This window comes from Amblyraja radiata, chromosome 5 (assembly GCF_010909765.2).
Source record: "Amblyraja radiata isolate CabotCenter1 chromosome 5, sAmbRad1.1.pri, whole genome shotgun sequence".
In the NCBI taxonomy this organism is placed as follows: domain Eukaryota; kingdom Metazoa; phylum Chordata; class Chondrichthyes; order Rajiformes; family Rajidae; genus Amblyraja; species Amblyraja radiata.
This window is the reverse complement of record NC_045960.1, coordinates 8,178,074-8,195,409: the sequence shown is the minus strand read 5'-3', so window position 1 is coordinate 8,195,409 and position 17,336 is coordinate 8,178,074. Positions and strand designations below refer to the sequence as shown.

The following is a 17,336-nucleotide window of genomic DNA, read 5'->3' as shown; positions in this document are numbered from 1 at the left end:
TTGGCCGGTGTGGGCTAGTTGGACCGAAGGGCCTGTTTCCACGCTGTATCACTCTACGACTCTGTCAGGTCTCTTGAACCTTCTCCGTTCCAAAGGAAGTAAACTGACTAGACTGGAGAAGCGTCCCCAACCCGAAACGTCACCTGTACATTCTCTCCACAGATGCTGCGTGGCCCGCTTGGTTCCTCCAGCACTTTGTGCGTTGCGCAAGGTTCCAACATCTGCAGGGCCAGCCGTGTCACGATCCCTTGCGCCATTTGTAATAAAGTGAGACCCACCTTTATACTGTTCTGGCGAAAGTGCCTGAGTGTTTATTGGTTACTAAATCTTCTCATGCCCGGTAACAGAGAGAACCTTTGCTGCATCCTCTGTGTGCGTTGGCACCATACCGCACGTGGCATGTTTCCAACCAACACCTTATATATCTTCCATGCCAAATTCCACATCCTTTTTCCTTCCCAGAGCTTTGGCCGCAAGGCACTCCCTCAGTTTGAGTGCCCCCTGAATGGACCACGACCATTTGACTGGGTCAGAATCACATGACGGGATCAGAATCACATGACTGAATTGGGATCTCATTACTGAATTGGGATCTCATGATTTCATCAGGATCAAATGACTAGATCGGAATCACTTGTCGGGATCAGAATCGCATGACTGAATTGGGATCACAGGACTGAATCGGGATCACATGATTTAATTGGGATCACATGATTTAATTGGGATCACATGATTTAATTGTGATCACAGGACTGAATTGGGATCACATGATTTAATTGGGACCACAGGACTGAATCGGGATCACATGATTTAATTGGGATCACATGACTGAATTTGGATCACAGGACTGAATTGGGATCACATGATTTAATTGGGATCACATGATCTGGATCAGGATCACATGACAGGATCGAGATCAGATGATTGGCTGTGCGTCACATGACAGAATCGGGGTCACATGACAGAATCGGGGGTCACATGATGGAATCGGGGTCACATGACAGGATCAGGATCACGTGACAGAATCAGGATCGGATGACGGGATGGGAATCACGTGACGGGATCAGGATTCACCAACGAAGGTGATTCTTTTTCATTGCCAACAGAATGTTGCTGCCACTGAGGGAGGCAAGCATGGATGAACCATCCCAGCCCGGCAGTGGGCTGCTACCTGAAGCTGCCATTGACCAGGCAGGCGGTGAAGGGATTGCCGCAGTCGATGGCGGATCTGATGGTTTGCGGTGGGCGGCGGCGGTGCGGAGAAGGTGGCCAAGAGTTAACCATGTCAGTGAAAGGCCCTTGAGTCACGTAGGCCATGGAAGGATAGAACAAGTCCATCCCTGACACATACCAACGTTTTTTTCCTCCCAACACCATCAACATATGTGACTTTTTAAATAAAAAATTCCACACGGTTTAATTAAATCAAATCAAACGCTGACCCTGATGGAATGCAAACTGATATCTCCACAGCATTATCCCCCAGATGGTAGAGCCTCTGCCTCCAGTGAAAGAGACTCGGGTTCGATCCTGCCCTCGGCTGCTGTCTGTGTGTGTGTGTGTGTGTGGAGTTTGCATGTTCTCCCTGTGACGGAGTGGGTTTCCTCCGAATGCTCCGGCTTCCCTCCCACATCCCAAAGTCGTGCGGGTTTGTAGGTTAACCGACCCTCTGTAAAATTGGCCCCTTTGTGTGTAAGGAGTGGATGAGAAAGTGGGATAACGCAGAACTAGTGTGGACGGGCGATCGATGGTCGGCGAGGACTCGGTGGGTCGAAGGGCCCTGTTTCCACACTGTGCCTCTAAGCTAGAATATAACTGGTGAATGACAAAAGACTCGTGTTGGTACTGGGCGGGGGGAAAGTGAGATTGACCTGAAATGCTGGGCGATTCTTTTTCTCTCTCTCTCTTTCCCTCTCTCCTCAGATGCTGCCTGACCCACCGAGTGTTTCCCAGAGACCCAGTGCAGTGAAATCCTTTCTCACTCCTTCTCCCACGATGGATTTGAGGGAGGGGGGCGGCCTTCCTTGACCACTGCACCTCCTCCTGTAGCTTTCACCCCACCCCGCTCTCCTCCGCACTCATTCCCCTCGGGACTCCGCATGCCCCTCCTACTACTGCCTCCCTTCCTCCCCGCGCTCTCTAGACTGTGCTCTCCATCACCCAGTCCGAGCTGCAACAGGCCCCTCTGGTGATCTCCAGTCCGTCCTCATCGTACTGCAGGAGGACCCCGTTGACCGAGAGGCTCCTCTTAGTCCAGATGTTGGTGACCCTCTGCGTGTAGCCGCTGCAGCCCTGGGCGGCGGCAGCGGCGGCGGCAGCGGAGAAGTCGCCCATGTCGAAGGACTGGCTGCGCCGGGTCTTGCCCTCCATGGGAAGGGCGAGCAGCTTGTTGAGCCGCGACTCGCTGCGGCCCAGGAGCGGCTCCTTGTCCGAGTAGCGGGCCAGCGTGGAGGCGCCCGACTCGTAGCTGTCCTCCCTCCGCTGGCAGCGCAGGTCGAGCGAAGCGAAGGCCCCCATCAGGCGGTCTATGTTGTGCCGGGACCTGGAGGTGGGCCTCCACTTCTTGGACAGGGTGCTGGAGTCACTGTGGAGGCTGTAGCAGTCCTGGCTGGAGCCGGTGGAGGATGACAGGCTGCTCCTGAGGGAGGAGCAGTCGAACTGGGCCGGGCCGGGCCTGGCCGTGGCCGGCGGGTGCCGTAGCTGGGGTAGGACGCCGTTGTGGGCCGGCACGGCGGCGGCGGCGGCGGCAGCGGCGGCGGCGGCGGTGGTTTGGGAGTAGACGTCAGCGGCGGGGGCGGCCATCTTGTGGCGGCCCTGGCAGAACTTGTACCTCAGCATCAATACGGCGATGAAGACGATGAGGGAGGCTACGATAATGCCGCCCACCACCAGGATCATGGTGCCGCCCAGGAACTGGCCGTGGAAGGAGGCGCAGCGGCCGTAGTCCACCGCCGTGGCGAAGCGCACGCAGCCCACCACGTTGGTGGCGGTCAGGGTGGCAGCTGTGTCGTCCCAGATGGCCAGCACGCACAGGTCGTAGCCCGCTCCCGACACCAGGTCCTTCACCACAAACCCCTTGCTGGAGGCCGGGATCATCCTGCAAGGAAAGCAGAAGTGTTTACAAGATCACGGCAAACAAGGAGGTTACCGATAGATGAAAATGAGGGAGTGCAGCCTACGTTCACCAGGTTAATTCCCAGGATTACCAACTTTCTCACTCCCAAATAAAGGACAAGAGGTCAAAATACGGGACAAATTCCCGACGGCAATTCGTTGACCGTGGCTGGGTGAATGATGAGTTGTCCCGGGTGCTGGACTACACACAAAGCCCAGCCGGCGGGCCAGCTGAGGAGTTTTGGCCCGGGTGACCCCGTCCCGTCCAACTCATGAACCGATGATCGGCCATGAGAAGGAGGAGGGGTGGTGGTGTCGGTGGTAAGCGAAGGTCCGAAGGTCGGACACCTGGCCGGGCTGCCGACCGACGGGGCAACGGGCGAGGAGCTGCTGCTGCTGCTGCACTCCATGGGCTGCACTACGTCGGGACGGGTGAGGCGGGGCCGGACGCGGCGCTCTGACCCGACAATCCCGTCGACCCGAGTAATAGCGGTCAAATACGGGACAAGGGCGGTCCCGTACGGGACAAACCAATTTAGCCCAATATACGGGATGTCCCGGCTAATACGGGACAGTTGGCAACCCTAGGCGGGACTGACGTGTGATGAAAGAATGGGTCGACTGGGTTTATATTCACTGGAATTTAGAAAGATGAGAGGAGATCTTAAAGAAACATATAATTTTCTTAAGGGGTTGGACTGGGTAGATGCATGGACAAAGTTCCCGATGTTGGGGGAGTCCAGAACCAGGGACCATAGTTTAAGAATAAGGGGTAGGCCATTTAGGACTGAAATGAGAAAAAAACATTTTCACCCAGAGAGTTGGAAATTCTCTGCCACAGAAGGCAGTGGAATCCAATTCACTGGATGTTTTCAGGAGAGAGTTAGACATACAGGGCTAACGGAACTATTAGGGCTAACGGAATCAAGGGATGTGGGGAGGAGGCAGGAACGGGGTACTGATTGTGGATGAGCAGCCCTGATAACATTGAATGGTGGTGCTGACTCCAAGGGCCGGATCCTGAACCTATTTTCCATGCTTCTATGTTTCTAAAAACGCTGGAGTAACTCAGCGGGACGGGCGGCATCTGTGGATAGAAGGAACGGGGGACGTTTCGGCGTCGAGACCCTTCTTCAAACTGTGTGTCAAGGAGGTCATGGTGCAGCTCCAGAAGACTATGGTTTGGAGCGAGTCAGGCCGAGGTGGGCAGGCCTTGCCGCAGAGTCCTGAAGGGGGCCCGGTGTGGAGGGGGGGCCGAGAACATCGAGGGGCCTGGTGTGGGGGTGGGGGCACTGAGAGGGAATGGGGACGAGGGGTGCGGCAAGAACAAGGAGGGACCCAGCATGAGGGGGGGGGGGGGGAGGAAGGGGCACCGAGAGCAACAAGGGACCCGTTGTGGCAAGGGCCACCAAGATTAAAGAGGAACCCGGAGGAAGGTGGGGGGCAGGGGGTGGAGAGAACGGGGGATCTGGAGTGGGGAGGGGGGAGTTGAGAAGAGATGAGTGGACAATAGACAATAGACAATAGACAATAGGTGCAGGAGTAGGCCATTTGGCCCTTCGTGCCAGCACCGCCATTCAAAGTGATCATGGCTGATCATCCCCAATCAGTACCCCGTTCCTGCCTTCTCCCCATATCCCCTGACTCCGCTATTTACTTTGTAAATAGGACTTTGTGTAACTTTGTCGGCTCCCTTTGCGGAGACTCCTCTGTGTACTTAGTGAGCAGAAACAGAGAGTTTCACTACCACCTCACTACTGCTGGTACAAGTGACAATAATGTGCCATCATCGTCGGGCCTGCGTTTGGTGCCGTTGCGATCTGCTCACTGAATTTCATGGAGCATTGAACAGTACAGCAAAGGAACAGGCCCTTCAGCCCACAATGCCTGTGCTGAACGTGACGCCAGGTTAAACACGCAGCTCTATAATGCTTTGGTCCGGCTGCATTTGGAGTATTTCCTGCACTTCTGGTCTTACGGGAAGGATGCGTAGGTTTTGGAGAGGGTGCGGAGGAGGTTTACCAGATTGCTGCTTGGCATTGGAGGGTTTTAGCTACATGGAGAAGTTAATTAGTTCATAAGACATGGGAGCACAATCAGTCCACTCGGCACATCGAGTCTACTCCGCCATTCAATCATGGCTGATCTATCTCATCCTCCAAACCCCATAACAATTGACACCCTTATTAATCAAGAACCTATCAATCTCCGCTTTAAAAATGCCCACTGACTTGGCCTTCACAGCTGCCTGTGGCAATGAATTCCACAGATTCACCCAAGAATTCCTCCTCATCTCCTTTCTTTTAGTCTGAAGTCGTGCCTAGACTCTCCTAGTGGAAACATCCTCTCCACATCCACTCAATGCAAGCCTTTCACTATTTGGTAAGTTTCAATGAGGTTCCGCCCTCCCCCCCTCTCCCCCTCCCCCCTGTCCCCCTCATCCTTCTTAACTCCAGATGGACAAACTTTTCTCTGGAATGTCGGAGGTGGAGTTGAGATCGGATAGAAGCATATAAGTGATGACAGCCATAGATGTGGTAGACAAGCAGAACCTTTTCTCCAGGGCGGAAATGTCCAGCACTAGAGGCCACAACTATATGGCTTGAGGGACGAAGTTTCATGGAGATGTGCCGGGCAATATCTTTTACACAGAGTGTGGTGGGGTCCTGGAACTCGCTGCCAGCAGTGGTGGTGGAGGCGGAGACAATAGTGGTGTTTAAGGGGCTTTTAGATCAACACATGGAAGTTCAGGGAAGAGAGGGTTATGGATCATGTACAGGCGGAGGAGATTAGATGAACTTGATGTCATGTTTCGTAAAAACATTTTGTGTTTTGTATTGTATCATAGAAACATAGAAACATAGAAACATAGAAAATAGGTGCAGGAGTAGGCCATTCGGCCATTCGAGCCAGCACCGCCATTCAATATGATCATGGCTGATCATCCAACTCAGTATCCTGTACCTGCCTTCTCTCCATACCCCCTGATCCCTTTAGCCACAAGGGCCACATCTAACTGCCTCTTAAATATAGCCAATGAACTGGCCTCAACTACCTTCTGTGGCAGAGAGTTCCACAGATTCACCACTCTCTGTGTGGAAAAATGTTTTTCTCATCTCGGTCCTAAAAGATTTCCCCCTTATCCTTAAACTGTGACACCTTGTTCTGGAAAAAATAATTTTTTCAATATCAATATCAATAAAAAATAATTTATTTAATTACGATCAGGGTACAAAACAAAACCGTGGTCACACACCCACCACCATAGTCCAAAATCACCACATTATCTGGACACTAAATGTTCAAACAACGATGTTACAATCCTTACAAATATACCAAATAACTACTATACAACTCTGTCCCTCTCTAACACCACCCGGGCACGGACGTAACCCCGGTAAAGGGGCAAGCATCTGCATCGGGCAAAGCCCTCTTCCGCCTGGCGCCGTGACTCACGGATGGCCAGCTTGACCTGCACTAGGAGCAACCCAACCAGGACATCTTCAGCCCTGCCCACTCCCTAGATCCCGTCACCGGTCCTCCGGTGGCTGACAGCAGAGCTGCTCCTCCCCCTACGAACCCTGGGTGAAGTGTCGGTCCCCCTTGCCCTCCGGACCCTGGTTACAAGGGACCTGTGTGTTGGCAGGTCCATTTCTGTGCTGTACTGTTCTATGTTCAATGTTGTACCAATCAACCTCTGGCACAATGGCACAGAGCACTGAGTTTGGATGATAGCATTGAAGGACAGAACAGGCCTGAAGGGCTGAATGGCCTACTCCTGCTCCACATCCATGCTAACCTTCTTGCGACAGAGTGGTGCGGCAGGTAGAGTGGAGTATTGTGTTCAGTTTTCACTAACCTAAGTGAATGGAGGAACAGCCTTGAGGCGTCCCACAACCGTATACCTCCTCGTCTGTTGTTTGTTTCCATCAACTTTAGACTTTAGAGATATAATGTGGAAACAGGCACTTCAACTCTGACCAGCGATCACCCCATACACTAGCCCCATACTACACTCAAACTCAACTCACTAGCTCTATCACACGCACTCGGGCCAAGTTACAGAAGCCAATTAACCTACAAACCCGCACATCTTTGGGATGTGGGAGGAAACCGGAGAACCCGGAGGAAACCCACGCGGTCACGGGGAGAACGTACAAACTCCGTATAGAAAGCATCCGTAGTCGGGATTGAACCCGGGTCTCTGGCGCTGTGAGGCAGTGACTCTACCACTGCGCCACCCCCAAACTCTTGAAGCTGAATAATAGTGCAGGTTGTATCTGCGTCTCATGAAGGCTATTCTCATCTAACCATTTTTTCTCGTTCATTCACTTTGCCTGCCTTTCCACTTTGGAGATAGGTTTCAATATACAATTGGCAGCCCTTTAACGAAACATGCAAGACAGTGTACGTAATTTAATGTTACGACTGCTAGTCAGAACGAAAACACTTTGGAATCCATCAGTTGCCCAGGGCCTTTCCATTCCATAGGAAAATGAATCAAGTCACACGAAATGTACCGTGCAGACGTGTTCATTACGGCTTAATTTGATTATGTTGCCATTTATTTACTCAGGAAAAAATTAAAAATTAAAAAGACTAATGTCATGCAAAACATTGTTCATTATGAGCAGCGAGGATCAAACCCCTTGCTTAAATTGAAAAGATTACTTTCTGTAGCAGGGCATTGCCTAGAACTGACAGTGTAAAGTCCATCAGGTTTTCTGTATCATAGAACATAGATCATAGTGATACAGTGTGGAAACAGGCCCTTCAGCCCAACTTGCCCACATCGACCAACAATGTCCCAGCTACACTAGTCCCACTTGCCTGCGCTTGGTCCATATCCCTCCAAACCTGTCCTATCCATGTACCCGTCTAACTGGTTCTTAAACAATGGGATAGTCCCAGCCTCAACTACCTCCTCTGGCAGCTTGTTCCATACACCTACCACCCTTTGTGTGAAAAATGTACCCCTCAGATTCCTATTAAATTGTTTCTCCTTCACCTTAAAGCCGTGTCCTCTGGTCCTCGATTCACCTACTCTGGGCAAGAGACTCTGTGCATCTACCCGATCTATTCCAGACAGAATATTGAGTATAGAAGTTGGGAGGTCATGTGGCAGTTGTATAAGACGTTGGTGAGGCCACATTTCAAGTATTATGTTCAGTTCTGGGCACCGTGTTGTAGTAAAGATGAAGTCAAGCTGGAAAGGGTACAGAGAAGATTTACGAGGATGTTGCCAGGACTAGAGGGTGTGGGCTAAAGGGAGAGGTTGAGCAGGCTCGGTCTCAATTCCTTGGAGCGCAGGAGGATGAGGGGAGATCCTATAGAGGTGTACTAGGTCATGAGAGGATCGGGTAGATGCACAGAGTCTCTTGCCCAGAGTAAGGGAATCGAGGACCAGAGGACATAGGTTTAAGGTGAAGGGGAAGAGATTTAATAGGAATCTGAGGGGTAACTTTTTCACACAAAGGGTGGTGGGTGCATGGAACAAGCTGCCAGAGGAGGAAGTTGAGGCTGGGACTATCCCAACGTTTAAGAAACAGTTAGACAGGTACATGGATAGGACAGGTTTGGAGGGATATGGACCAAACGCAGGCAGGTGGGACTAGTGTAGCTGGGACATGTTGGCCGGTGTGGGTGAGTTGGGCAGAAGAGCCTGTTTCCACACTGTATCACTTTAAGATGCTGACTCTATGCTAAGATGAATTAATCTAATTTGCCTGCACGTATTCCATACCCCTCCATTCCCTGGATATCCATGTTCCTATCTAAACGCCTCTTCAACACCACTATCGTATCTGCCTCAACCATCACCCCAGGCAGCACGTTCCAGGCACCCACTGCGTAAACAAACTTGTTCTGGGTGCCTCCTTTAAACTTCGTCCCTCTCCCCACAAGCTCTGCCCTCAAGTCTTTTTATTCTGACTCTCTACCCATCTATACCTCTCACAATTTCATGTTTAGTTTAGTCTAGTGGTACAGACCCTTCGGCCCACCGAGTCCGCTCTGTCACCTCCTGTACGCTAGATCTAAGATTCCAATATCTCACCACCGGGAACTTACGAAAGCCAATAAAACGACAAACCCACAAACCCGGGGAAAACCCACGTGTTCACGGGGAGAACATGCAAACTCCGCACAGACAGCACTCAAGGTCTGGATGGAACCCGGGTCCCTGGTGCTGTGAGGCAGCAAAATGCTGGAGTAACTCAGCGGGACAGGCAGCATCTCTGGAGAGAAGGAATGGGTGACGTTTACGGGTCAGAAGAAGGGTCTCGAATCGAAAAGTCACCCATACCTTCTCTCCAAAGATGCAGCCTGTCCCGCTGAGTTACTCCAGCATTTTGTGTCGACCTTCAAGTCACGTGCCTTCTTTTTTGACCTCCCTATCAGGTTGTGCTTCCACCTTCAGTGAGCTTTGAACTTGGACTCCAAGATTCCTTTGCACATCAACGCTATCAAGGGTCTTGCCATTAACTGTATACTCTCCCCATACCCTCCACCTCCCAAAGTACGACACCTCTCACTCGAATTAAACTCTGTCTGCCACTTCTCTGCCCATTTCTGCAGCCATCTTTGTACCGCTGTATCTTCTGACAGCCTTCCTCACTGTCTGCAACTCCTCCAATGTTGGTGTCGTCAGCATAATTACTCACCCAGCCCCGTGGCGCAGCGGTAGAGTTGCAGCCTTACAGCGTCAGGAACCCGGATTTGACCCTGACTACGGGTGCTGTTGTTAATTCTGGCCAAATTGGAGAGGCCAGGATACTAAAATTGAGTAAAGGCTTCTGGGCTGCTAGGCCATTTGGTCAATAAATACAGAACAGAACAGTGGGTCCATATACTATTGAATATATAAACACACATAAGTAAGCAGATAAAGTGCAATGGGCTATTAATATTCAGAGTTTTGTTTGAGTTGAGTTTAATAGCCTGATGGCTGTGGGGAAGTAGCTATTCCTGAACCTGGATGTTGCAGATTTCAGGCTCCTGTACCTTCTACCTGAAGGCAGCGGGGAGATGAGTAAATGGCCAGGATGGTGTGGATCCTTGATGATGCTGCCAGCCTTTTTGAGATGCTGCCTGGAGTAACTACTGAATTACTCCAGCTTTTTGTGTCCATCAAGGAACTGCAAATGCAGGAATCTTGAGCAAATCACAAAGTTCTTTTGGAACGTATAGAAAAGCATAGTATATATGAGCATAGAAGTTGGGAGGCCATGTTTCTGTTGTATAAGACGTTGGTGAGGCCACATTTAGATTATTGTGTTCAGTTCTGGGCACCGTTTTATCGGAAAGACGCTGTTAAGCTGGAAAGAGTACAGAGAAGGATGTTGCCAGGACTAGAGGGTGTGAGCTATAGGGAGGTTGAGCCGGCTGGGACTCTATTCCTTGGAGCGCAGGAGGATGAGGGGTGATCTTATGGTGGTGTTCAAAATCATGAGAGGAATAGATCAGGTAGATGCACCGAGTCTCTTGCCCAGAGTAGGGGAATCGAGGACCAGAGGACATAGGTTTAAGGTGAAGGGAAAAAGATTTAATAGGAATCTGAGGGGTAACTTTTTCACACAAAGGGTGGTGAGTGTATGGAACTAGCTGCCAGAGGAGATGGTTGAGGCAGGGTCTATCCCAACGGTTAAGAATCTGTTAGACAGCTACATGGATAGGACAGATTTGGAGGGATATGGACCAAACACAGGCAGGTGGGACTAATGTAGATCGGACATGTTGGCCGGTGCGGGCAAGTTGGGCTGAAAGGGCCTGTTTCCACGCTGTATCACTCTATGACTCTATGACTCAATAGGTCAGGCAGCCTCTGTGAAGGGAATGGACAGACAACGGGTTTGGGGTTGGGATCCTTCATCAGACTCGTCAGAGTTTGGAAGTTATCTCATAGTTGTACAAAACGTTGGTGAGGCTCCACTTGGAACCCTACCTTCAGTTTTGGTCACCCTGATATAGAAACGACGACATTAGACTGGAAATGGTGTAGAGAAGATTCATGAGGTCTCGAAAGCCTAAGAGCTTGGACAGGCTAGGACTTTATTCACTGCAACAGTGGGAGATGAGCAGGGATCTTGCACCCAAGACCCTTTGGGGGAAAAAACCTATCCCACACACCTCCTTTAAACTTCGCCCTTCTCATCATAAAGTTGTACCCTCTGGTTACATCCCTCTTTGTTTAGTTTAGCTTAGTTTAGAGATAGAGTGCAGGAACAGGCCCTTCGGCCCGCCGAGCCCGCCCTGACCAGCGATCCCTGTACACGTACACACTATCCTACACACACAAAGGACAATTTTACATTTTATGCATTTATACTGAGCCTGTACGTCTTTGGAGTGTGGGAGATCTCGGAGAAAACCCATGTGGTTACGGGGAGAACGTACAAACTCCGTACAGACAGCACCTGTAGTCGGGATCGAACCCGGGTCTCCGGCGCTGCATTCGCCGTAAAGCAGCAACTCTACCGCTGCCCCACCGTGACATGATAAGCGAATGGCGTTTAGTGCAAGGTAAGGCCAACAAAGTCTGATCAAGGATAGTCCGAGGGTCTTGGGTCTAAGGCAGCAACTCTACCGCTACGCCTCCGTGCCTTTGCATTTCTACTGCTTATGCTTGTGGCACAAGTTTGTCTCATATGGGGTAAATAACTTAACGAGATAGAGGGTAGACATCAAAGCTGGAGAAACTCAGCGGGTGAGGCAGCATCTATGGAGCTAAGGAATAGGTGACGTTTCGGGTCGAGACCCTTCTTCAGACTAGACATGAGATGAGAGACTGCTTTTGGCACATTGGCCATCAGTCTAAGTATTGAGCATAGAAGGGTGGGAGGTCACGTTACAGTTGTACAAGACATTGGTGAGGCAGCGTTTGCTGACTGGTTAGCACGCAACAACAAGCTTCTCACTGTAACTCAGTACACGTGACAATAAACTAAACTGAAACTGAATCTAAACTGATACTGATTTGGAGGAATGTGTTCACTGTTGGTCACCCTGTTATAGGAAAGATGTTGTCAGGTTGTTGTCAATACTCAGACTGATGGCCAATGTGCAGAGAAAATGTACAAATATTTTGCCAGGCCGCGAGGGTGTGAGCTACAGGGAGAGGTTGGGTAGGCTGGGACTTTATTCCTTTGAATGCAGGAGGATGAAGGGTGATCTTATAGAGGTGTATAAAATTATAAGATAAATAGTTTGGGTAAAGTCGCAGAGTTATTTGGCCAGAGTAGGGGAATCGAGAACCAGAGGACATAGGTTTAAGGTGAGGGGGGGAAAGATTTAATGGGAACATGAGGGGTAACTTTCTTACACAACGTGTGGTGGGTGCAGGGAACGAGCTGCCAGTGGAGGTAGTTGAGGCAGGTACTAATGCCAAGTTTAAGAAACATGTAGACAGGTACATGGATAGGACAGGTTAAGAGGGTTATGAGCCAAATGCAGGCAGGTGGGACCCAGTGTTAATGGGGCATGTTGGCCGGTGTGGGTAATTTGGGCTGGAGGGTGTGTTTCTACGCTGTACGACTCATGCTCCATGTTGGTTGATGTGGGCAGGTTTGACCAAAGGGCATGTTTCCACGCTGTAAGACTCTATGACTCTATGTGAGTCGGTGTGGGCAAGTTGGGCTGAAGGGCGTGTTTCTACCCTGTATCACTCTAGGACTCCATGTTGGTTGATGTGGGCAGGTTTGGCCACAATAACCAACATAGAAACATAGTCTTACAGTATAGAAACTCCAAAGCCTTACTTAGGTAAATTGGCTTGGCTGAACAAGTTAGGGCTTTATTCTTTGGAGCGCAGAAGGTTAAGGGGGGACTTGATAGAGGTTTTTAAAATGATGAGAGGGATAGACAGAGTTGACGTGGAAAAGCTTTTCCCACTGAGAGTAGGGAAGATTCAAACAAGGGGACATGACTTGAGAATTAAGGGACTGAAGTTTAGGGGTAACATGAGGGGGAACTTCTTTACTCAGAGAGTGGTAGCTGTGTGGAATGAGCTTCCAGTGAAGGTGGTGGAGGCAGGTTCGTTTTTATCATTTAAAAATAAATTGGATAGTTATATGGATGGGAAAGGAATGGAGGGTTATGGTCTGAGCGCAGGTATATGGGACTAGGGGAGATTATGTGTTCGGCACGGACTAGAAGGGTCGAGATGGCCTGTTTCCGTGCTGTAATTGTTATATGGTTATATGGTTATATGGTTAAATGCAAAAAAAAATTGTCCTGTGTGTGTGTGTGTAGGATAGTGTTAATGTGTGGTGATCAACTCCTCTTGTTATGAATGCCAACATGCCATTAGCTTTCTTCACAGCCTACTGTACCTGCATGCTTACTTTCAATGGCTGATGTACAAGGACACCTAGATCTCATTGTACTTCCCCTTTTCCTAACTTGACACCATTTAAATAATAATCTGCCTTCCTGTTTTTGCCACCAAAGTGGATAACCTCCCAATTATCCACATTAAACTGCATCTGCCATGCATCTGCCCACTCACCCAACCTGTCCAAGTCATCCTGCATCTTCATAGCATCCTCCTCACAGTTCACACTGCCACCCAGCTTCGTGTCATCTGCAAATTTGCTAATGTTACTTTTAATCCCTTCATCTAAATCATCAATGTATATTGTAAATAGCTGCGGTCCCAGCACCGAGCCTTGTGGCACTCCATTAGTCACTTCCTGCCATTCTGAAAGGGACCCGTTAATCCCTACTCTTTGTTTCCTGTCTGCCAACCACTTCTCTATCCATGTCAGCACTCCACCCCCCAATACCATGTGCCTTAATTTTGCCCACTAATCTCCTATGTGGGACCTTATCAAATGCTTTCTGAAAGCCCAGGTACACTACATCCACTGGCTCTCCCTTGTCCATTTTCCTCGTCACATCTCTCAAAAAATTCCAGAAGATTAGTCAAGCATGATTTCCCCTTCGTAAATCCATGCTGACTCGGACCGATCCTGTTACTGCTATCCAAATGTGCTGCTATTTCATCTTTTATAATTGACCCCAGCAACTTCCCCACCACCGATGTCAGGCTAACTGGTCTATAATTCTCTCTATCTATCTCTCCCTCCTTTCTTAAAAAGTGGGATAACATTAGCTACCCTCCAATCCACAGGAACTGATCCTGAATTTATAGAACATTGGAAAATGAACACCAATGCGTCCACGATTTCTGGAGCCACTTCCTTAAGTACCCTGGGATGCAGACCATCAGGCCCTGGGGATTTATCAGCCTTCAGTCCCATCAGTCAACCCAACACCATTTCCTGCCTAATATGAATTTCCTTCAGTTCCTCCGTCACCCCAGATCCTCTGGCCACTAGTACATCTGGTAGATTGTTTGTGTCCTCCTTAGTGAAGACAGATCCAAAGTACCTGTTCAACTCGTCTGCCATTTCCTTGTTTCCCATAATAAATTCACCTGTCTCTATCTTCAAGGAACCCATATTCATCTTAACTATTTTTTCCATTTACACACAGTACTTAAAGAAGCTTTTACTATTCTCCTTTATATTCTTGGCTAGCTTACCTTCATACCTCATCTTTTCCCCCCGTATTGCCTTTTTAGTTATCTTCTGTTGCTCTTTAAAAGTTTCCCCAATCCTCTTGCTTCCCTCTCATCTTTGCTATGTTATACATCTTCTCCTTTATTTATATACTGTCCTTGACTTCCCTTGTCAGCCACGGTCTCCCCTTACTCCCCTTGGAATGTTTCTTCCCTTTCGAATGAACTGATCCTGCACCTTTTGTATTATTCCCAGAAATACCTGCCATTGTTGTCCACTGTCATCCCTGTTTGGGTCTTTTTCCAGTCAACTTTGGCCAGCTCCTCTCTCATGCCTCCATAGTCCCCTTTGCTCAACTGCAATACTGACACTTCCGATTTTCACCCTCTCAAATTGTAGATTAAAACATCATATTATGGTCACTACCACCTAATGGCTCCTTTACCTTGAGTTCCCTTATCAAATCCGGTTCATTACGCAACACTAGATCCAGAGTTGCCTTCTCCCTGGTAGGCTCCAGTACAAGCTGCTCTAAGAATCCATCTCGGAGACACTCCACAAACTCCCTTTCTTGGGGTCCAGTACCAACCTGATTTCCCAGTCTACCTGCATGTTGAAATCTCCCATAACAACCATAGCATTACCTTTGCAACATGCCAATTTTAACTCTTGATTCAACTTGCACCCTATATCCAGGCCACTGTTTGGGGGCCTGTAGATAACTCCCATTAGGGTCTTTTTACTCTTACAATTCCTCAGTTCTATCCATACTGACTCCACATCTCCTGATTCTATGTCACCCCTCGCAAGGGATTCCTTCCCCACAGAGCTACCCCACCCCCTCTACCCACCTGTCTGTCTTTTCGATAGGACGTATACCCTTGAATATTCAATTCCCAGCCCTGGCCCTCTTGCAGCCATGTCTCTGTAATTCCCACACATCACACCTAGCAATCTCTAACCGAGCCTCAAACTCATCCACTTTATTCTTTAATCGGTATTCACCTCATCTTGAGTCTGAAGAAGGGTCTCGACCCGAAACGTTGCCGATTTCTTTCGCTCCATAGATGCTGCCTCACCCGCTGAGTTTCTCCAGCACTTTTGTCTATCTCCTCTCTCACTATTGGCGCTGACCTTACTCTCTTATCCCTTCTCGAACTTTCCTTCCCATTAATTCGATAGTCTTTTGTAACTTTTCCAGTACTCACTTCCCCTTTAACTCCATCTTTATACTCCCAATTTGTCAATCCCTCCCTCTTGCTATTTGGTTTAAACCCACACATGTAAAACTCGCAAACCTGCCTGCCAGACGTTAGTCCCCCTCCAGTTAAGGTGTAACCTGTCCCTTTTGTACAGGTCACCCCTAACCCAGAAGGGTTAACATAGAAACATAGAAATTAGGTGCAGGAGTAGGCCATTCGGCCCTTCGAGCCTGCACCGCCATTCAATATGATCATGGCTGATCATCCAACTCAGTATCCTGTACCTGCCTTCTCTCCATACCCCCTGATCCCTTTAGCCACAAGGGCCACATCTAACTCTCTTAAATATAGCCAATGAACTGGCCTCAACTACCTTCTGTGGCAGAGAATTCCAGAGATTCACCACTCTCTGTGTGAAAAATGTTATTCTCATCTCGGTCCTAAAAGATTTCCCCCTTATCCTTAAACTGTGACCCCTTGTTTTGGACTTCCCCAACATCGGGAACAATCTTCCTGCATCTAGCCTGTCCAACCCCTTAAGAATTTTGTACGTTTCTATAAGATCCCCCCTCAGTCTTCTAAATTGTAGCGAATCCCAGTGGTGTGTAGACGAAGACTTCACCCCCTCTCCCCTGCCTACCTGTAGACCAAGACCTCGTCCGAGGAGCTGTTGTACTGGAGCTGGTACATCTTGACCTTGGGCGCCGAGCGTCCCACCGTCCACCGGACCAGGGCGGTGTTGGCCGTCACCTGCGACACGGTGACCTTCTTCTCCAGCCTGCCCTTGGCCTCGCCCCCGGCCCCGCGGTGGGACTTGCTGGAGCCGGTGATGTCGGAGAGCCGGGAGCCGGGCTGCAGGGAGCGGCCGGTACCGTTGGTCAGGTGCGGTAGCTGGACCACAGAGAGCTCGACCGGGGCGGTAGACTCGCCGGCCGCGTTGGCCGCGATGCAGGTGAAGGTGCCGTTGTCCTGCGAGATGGTGATGAGGATGTCCAGGGTGCCGTTGTCGTGCAACACCGTCCTGGACGAGTTGCTCAAGAGCCGGTCGTCGGGGGCAACCCAGTGGATGACGGGCTGGGGGTCCCCGATGGCCTTGCATCTCAGGGTGGCCATCTGTCCTTGCAGGACCAGGAGCTTGAGGCTGTGTTGGGTGATGATGGGCTGCTCGCAGACAAACTCCTCCTCGGACACCGACCAGAAGTACCTTCCCTTCAGGTTGGGGGGAGAGGCGCACGTCTCCATCTCGTCCTCCCGGCTCAGCCTGCGGAACCAGAGGAGCTCGCAGTTGCAGTGGAGCGGGTTGCCCCCGAGGGTCAGGCTGAGCGGCGGCGAGAACGGCGCGGCGGTGGTGGAGTACATGTCCGGGTAGTCGGAGTGGGCGAACACGGGGTCGGGGGGCAACTTGCGCAACCGGTTGGAGACCAGGTCCAACCTGGCCATCTTGTGTAGCTCGGCGAAGGTGCCCTCGGGGATGAAGTCGATGAGGTTGTGGTCCAGGCTG

The 17,336-nt window shown here is 50.1% G+C and overlaps 1 protein-coding gene across 1 annotated transcript in view; it reads right to left on the bottom strand.

Annotated features, from left to right (window-relative positions):
* Positions 1 to 1,707: 1,707 nt before the first annotated feature.
* Positions 1,708 to 17,336, bottom strand: part of lrfn2 (leucine rich repeat and fibronectin type III domain containing 2) — a 16,159-nt gene continuing 530 nt past the window's right edge. Inside the window, exons 1-2 of the mRNA XM_033020566.1 lie at positions 16,476 to 17,336; positions 1,708 to 3,097 (exon numbers count right to left, since the gene is read on the bottom strand). The exon at positions 16,476 to 17,336 is cut by the window's right edge and continues 530 nt beyond it. Of these exons, the coding sequence (XP_032876457.1) occupies positions 2,140 to 3,097; positions 16,476 to 17,336 (1,819 nt within the window). The 3' untranslated portion in view covers positions 1,708 to 2,139. The remainder of the gene's footprint in view (positions 3,098 to 16,475) is intronic.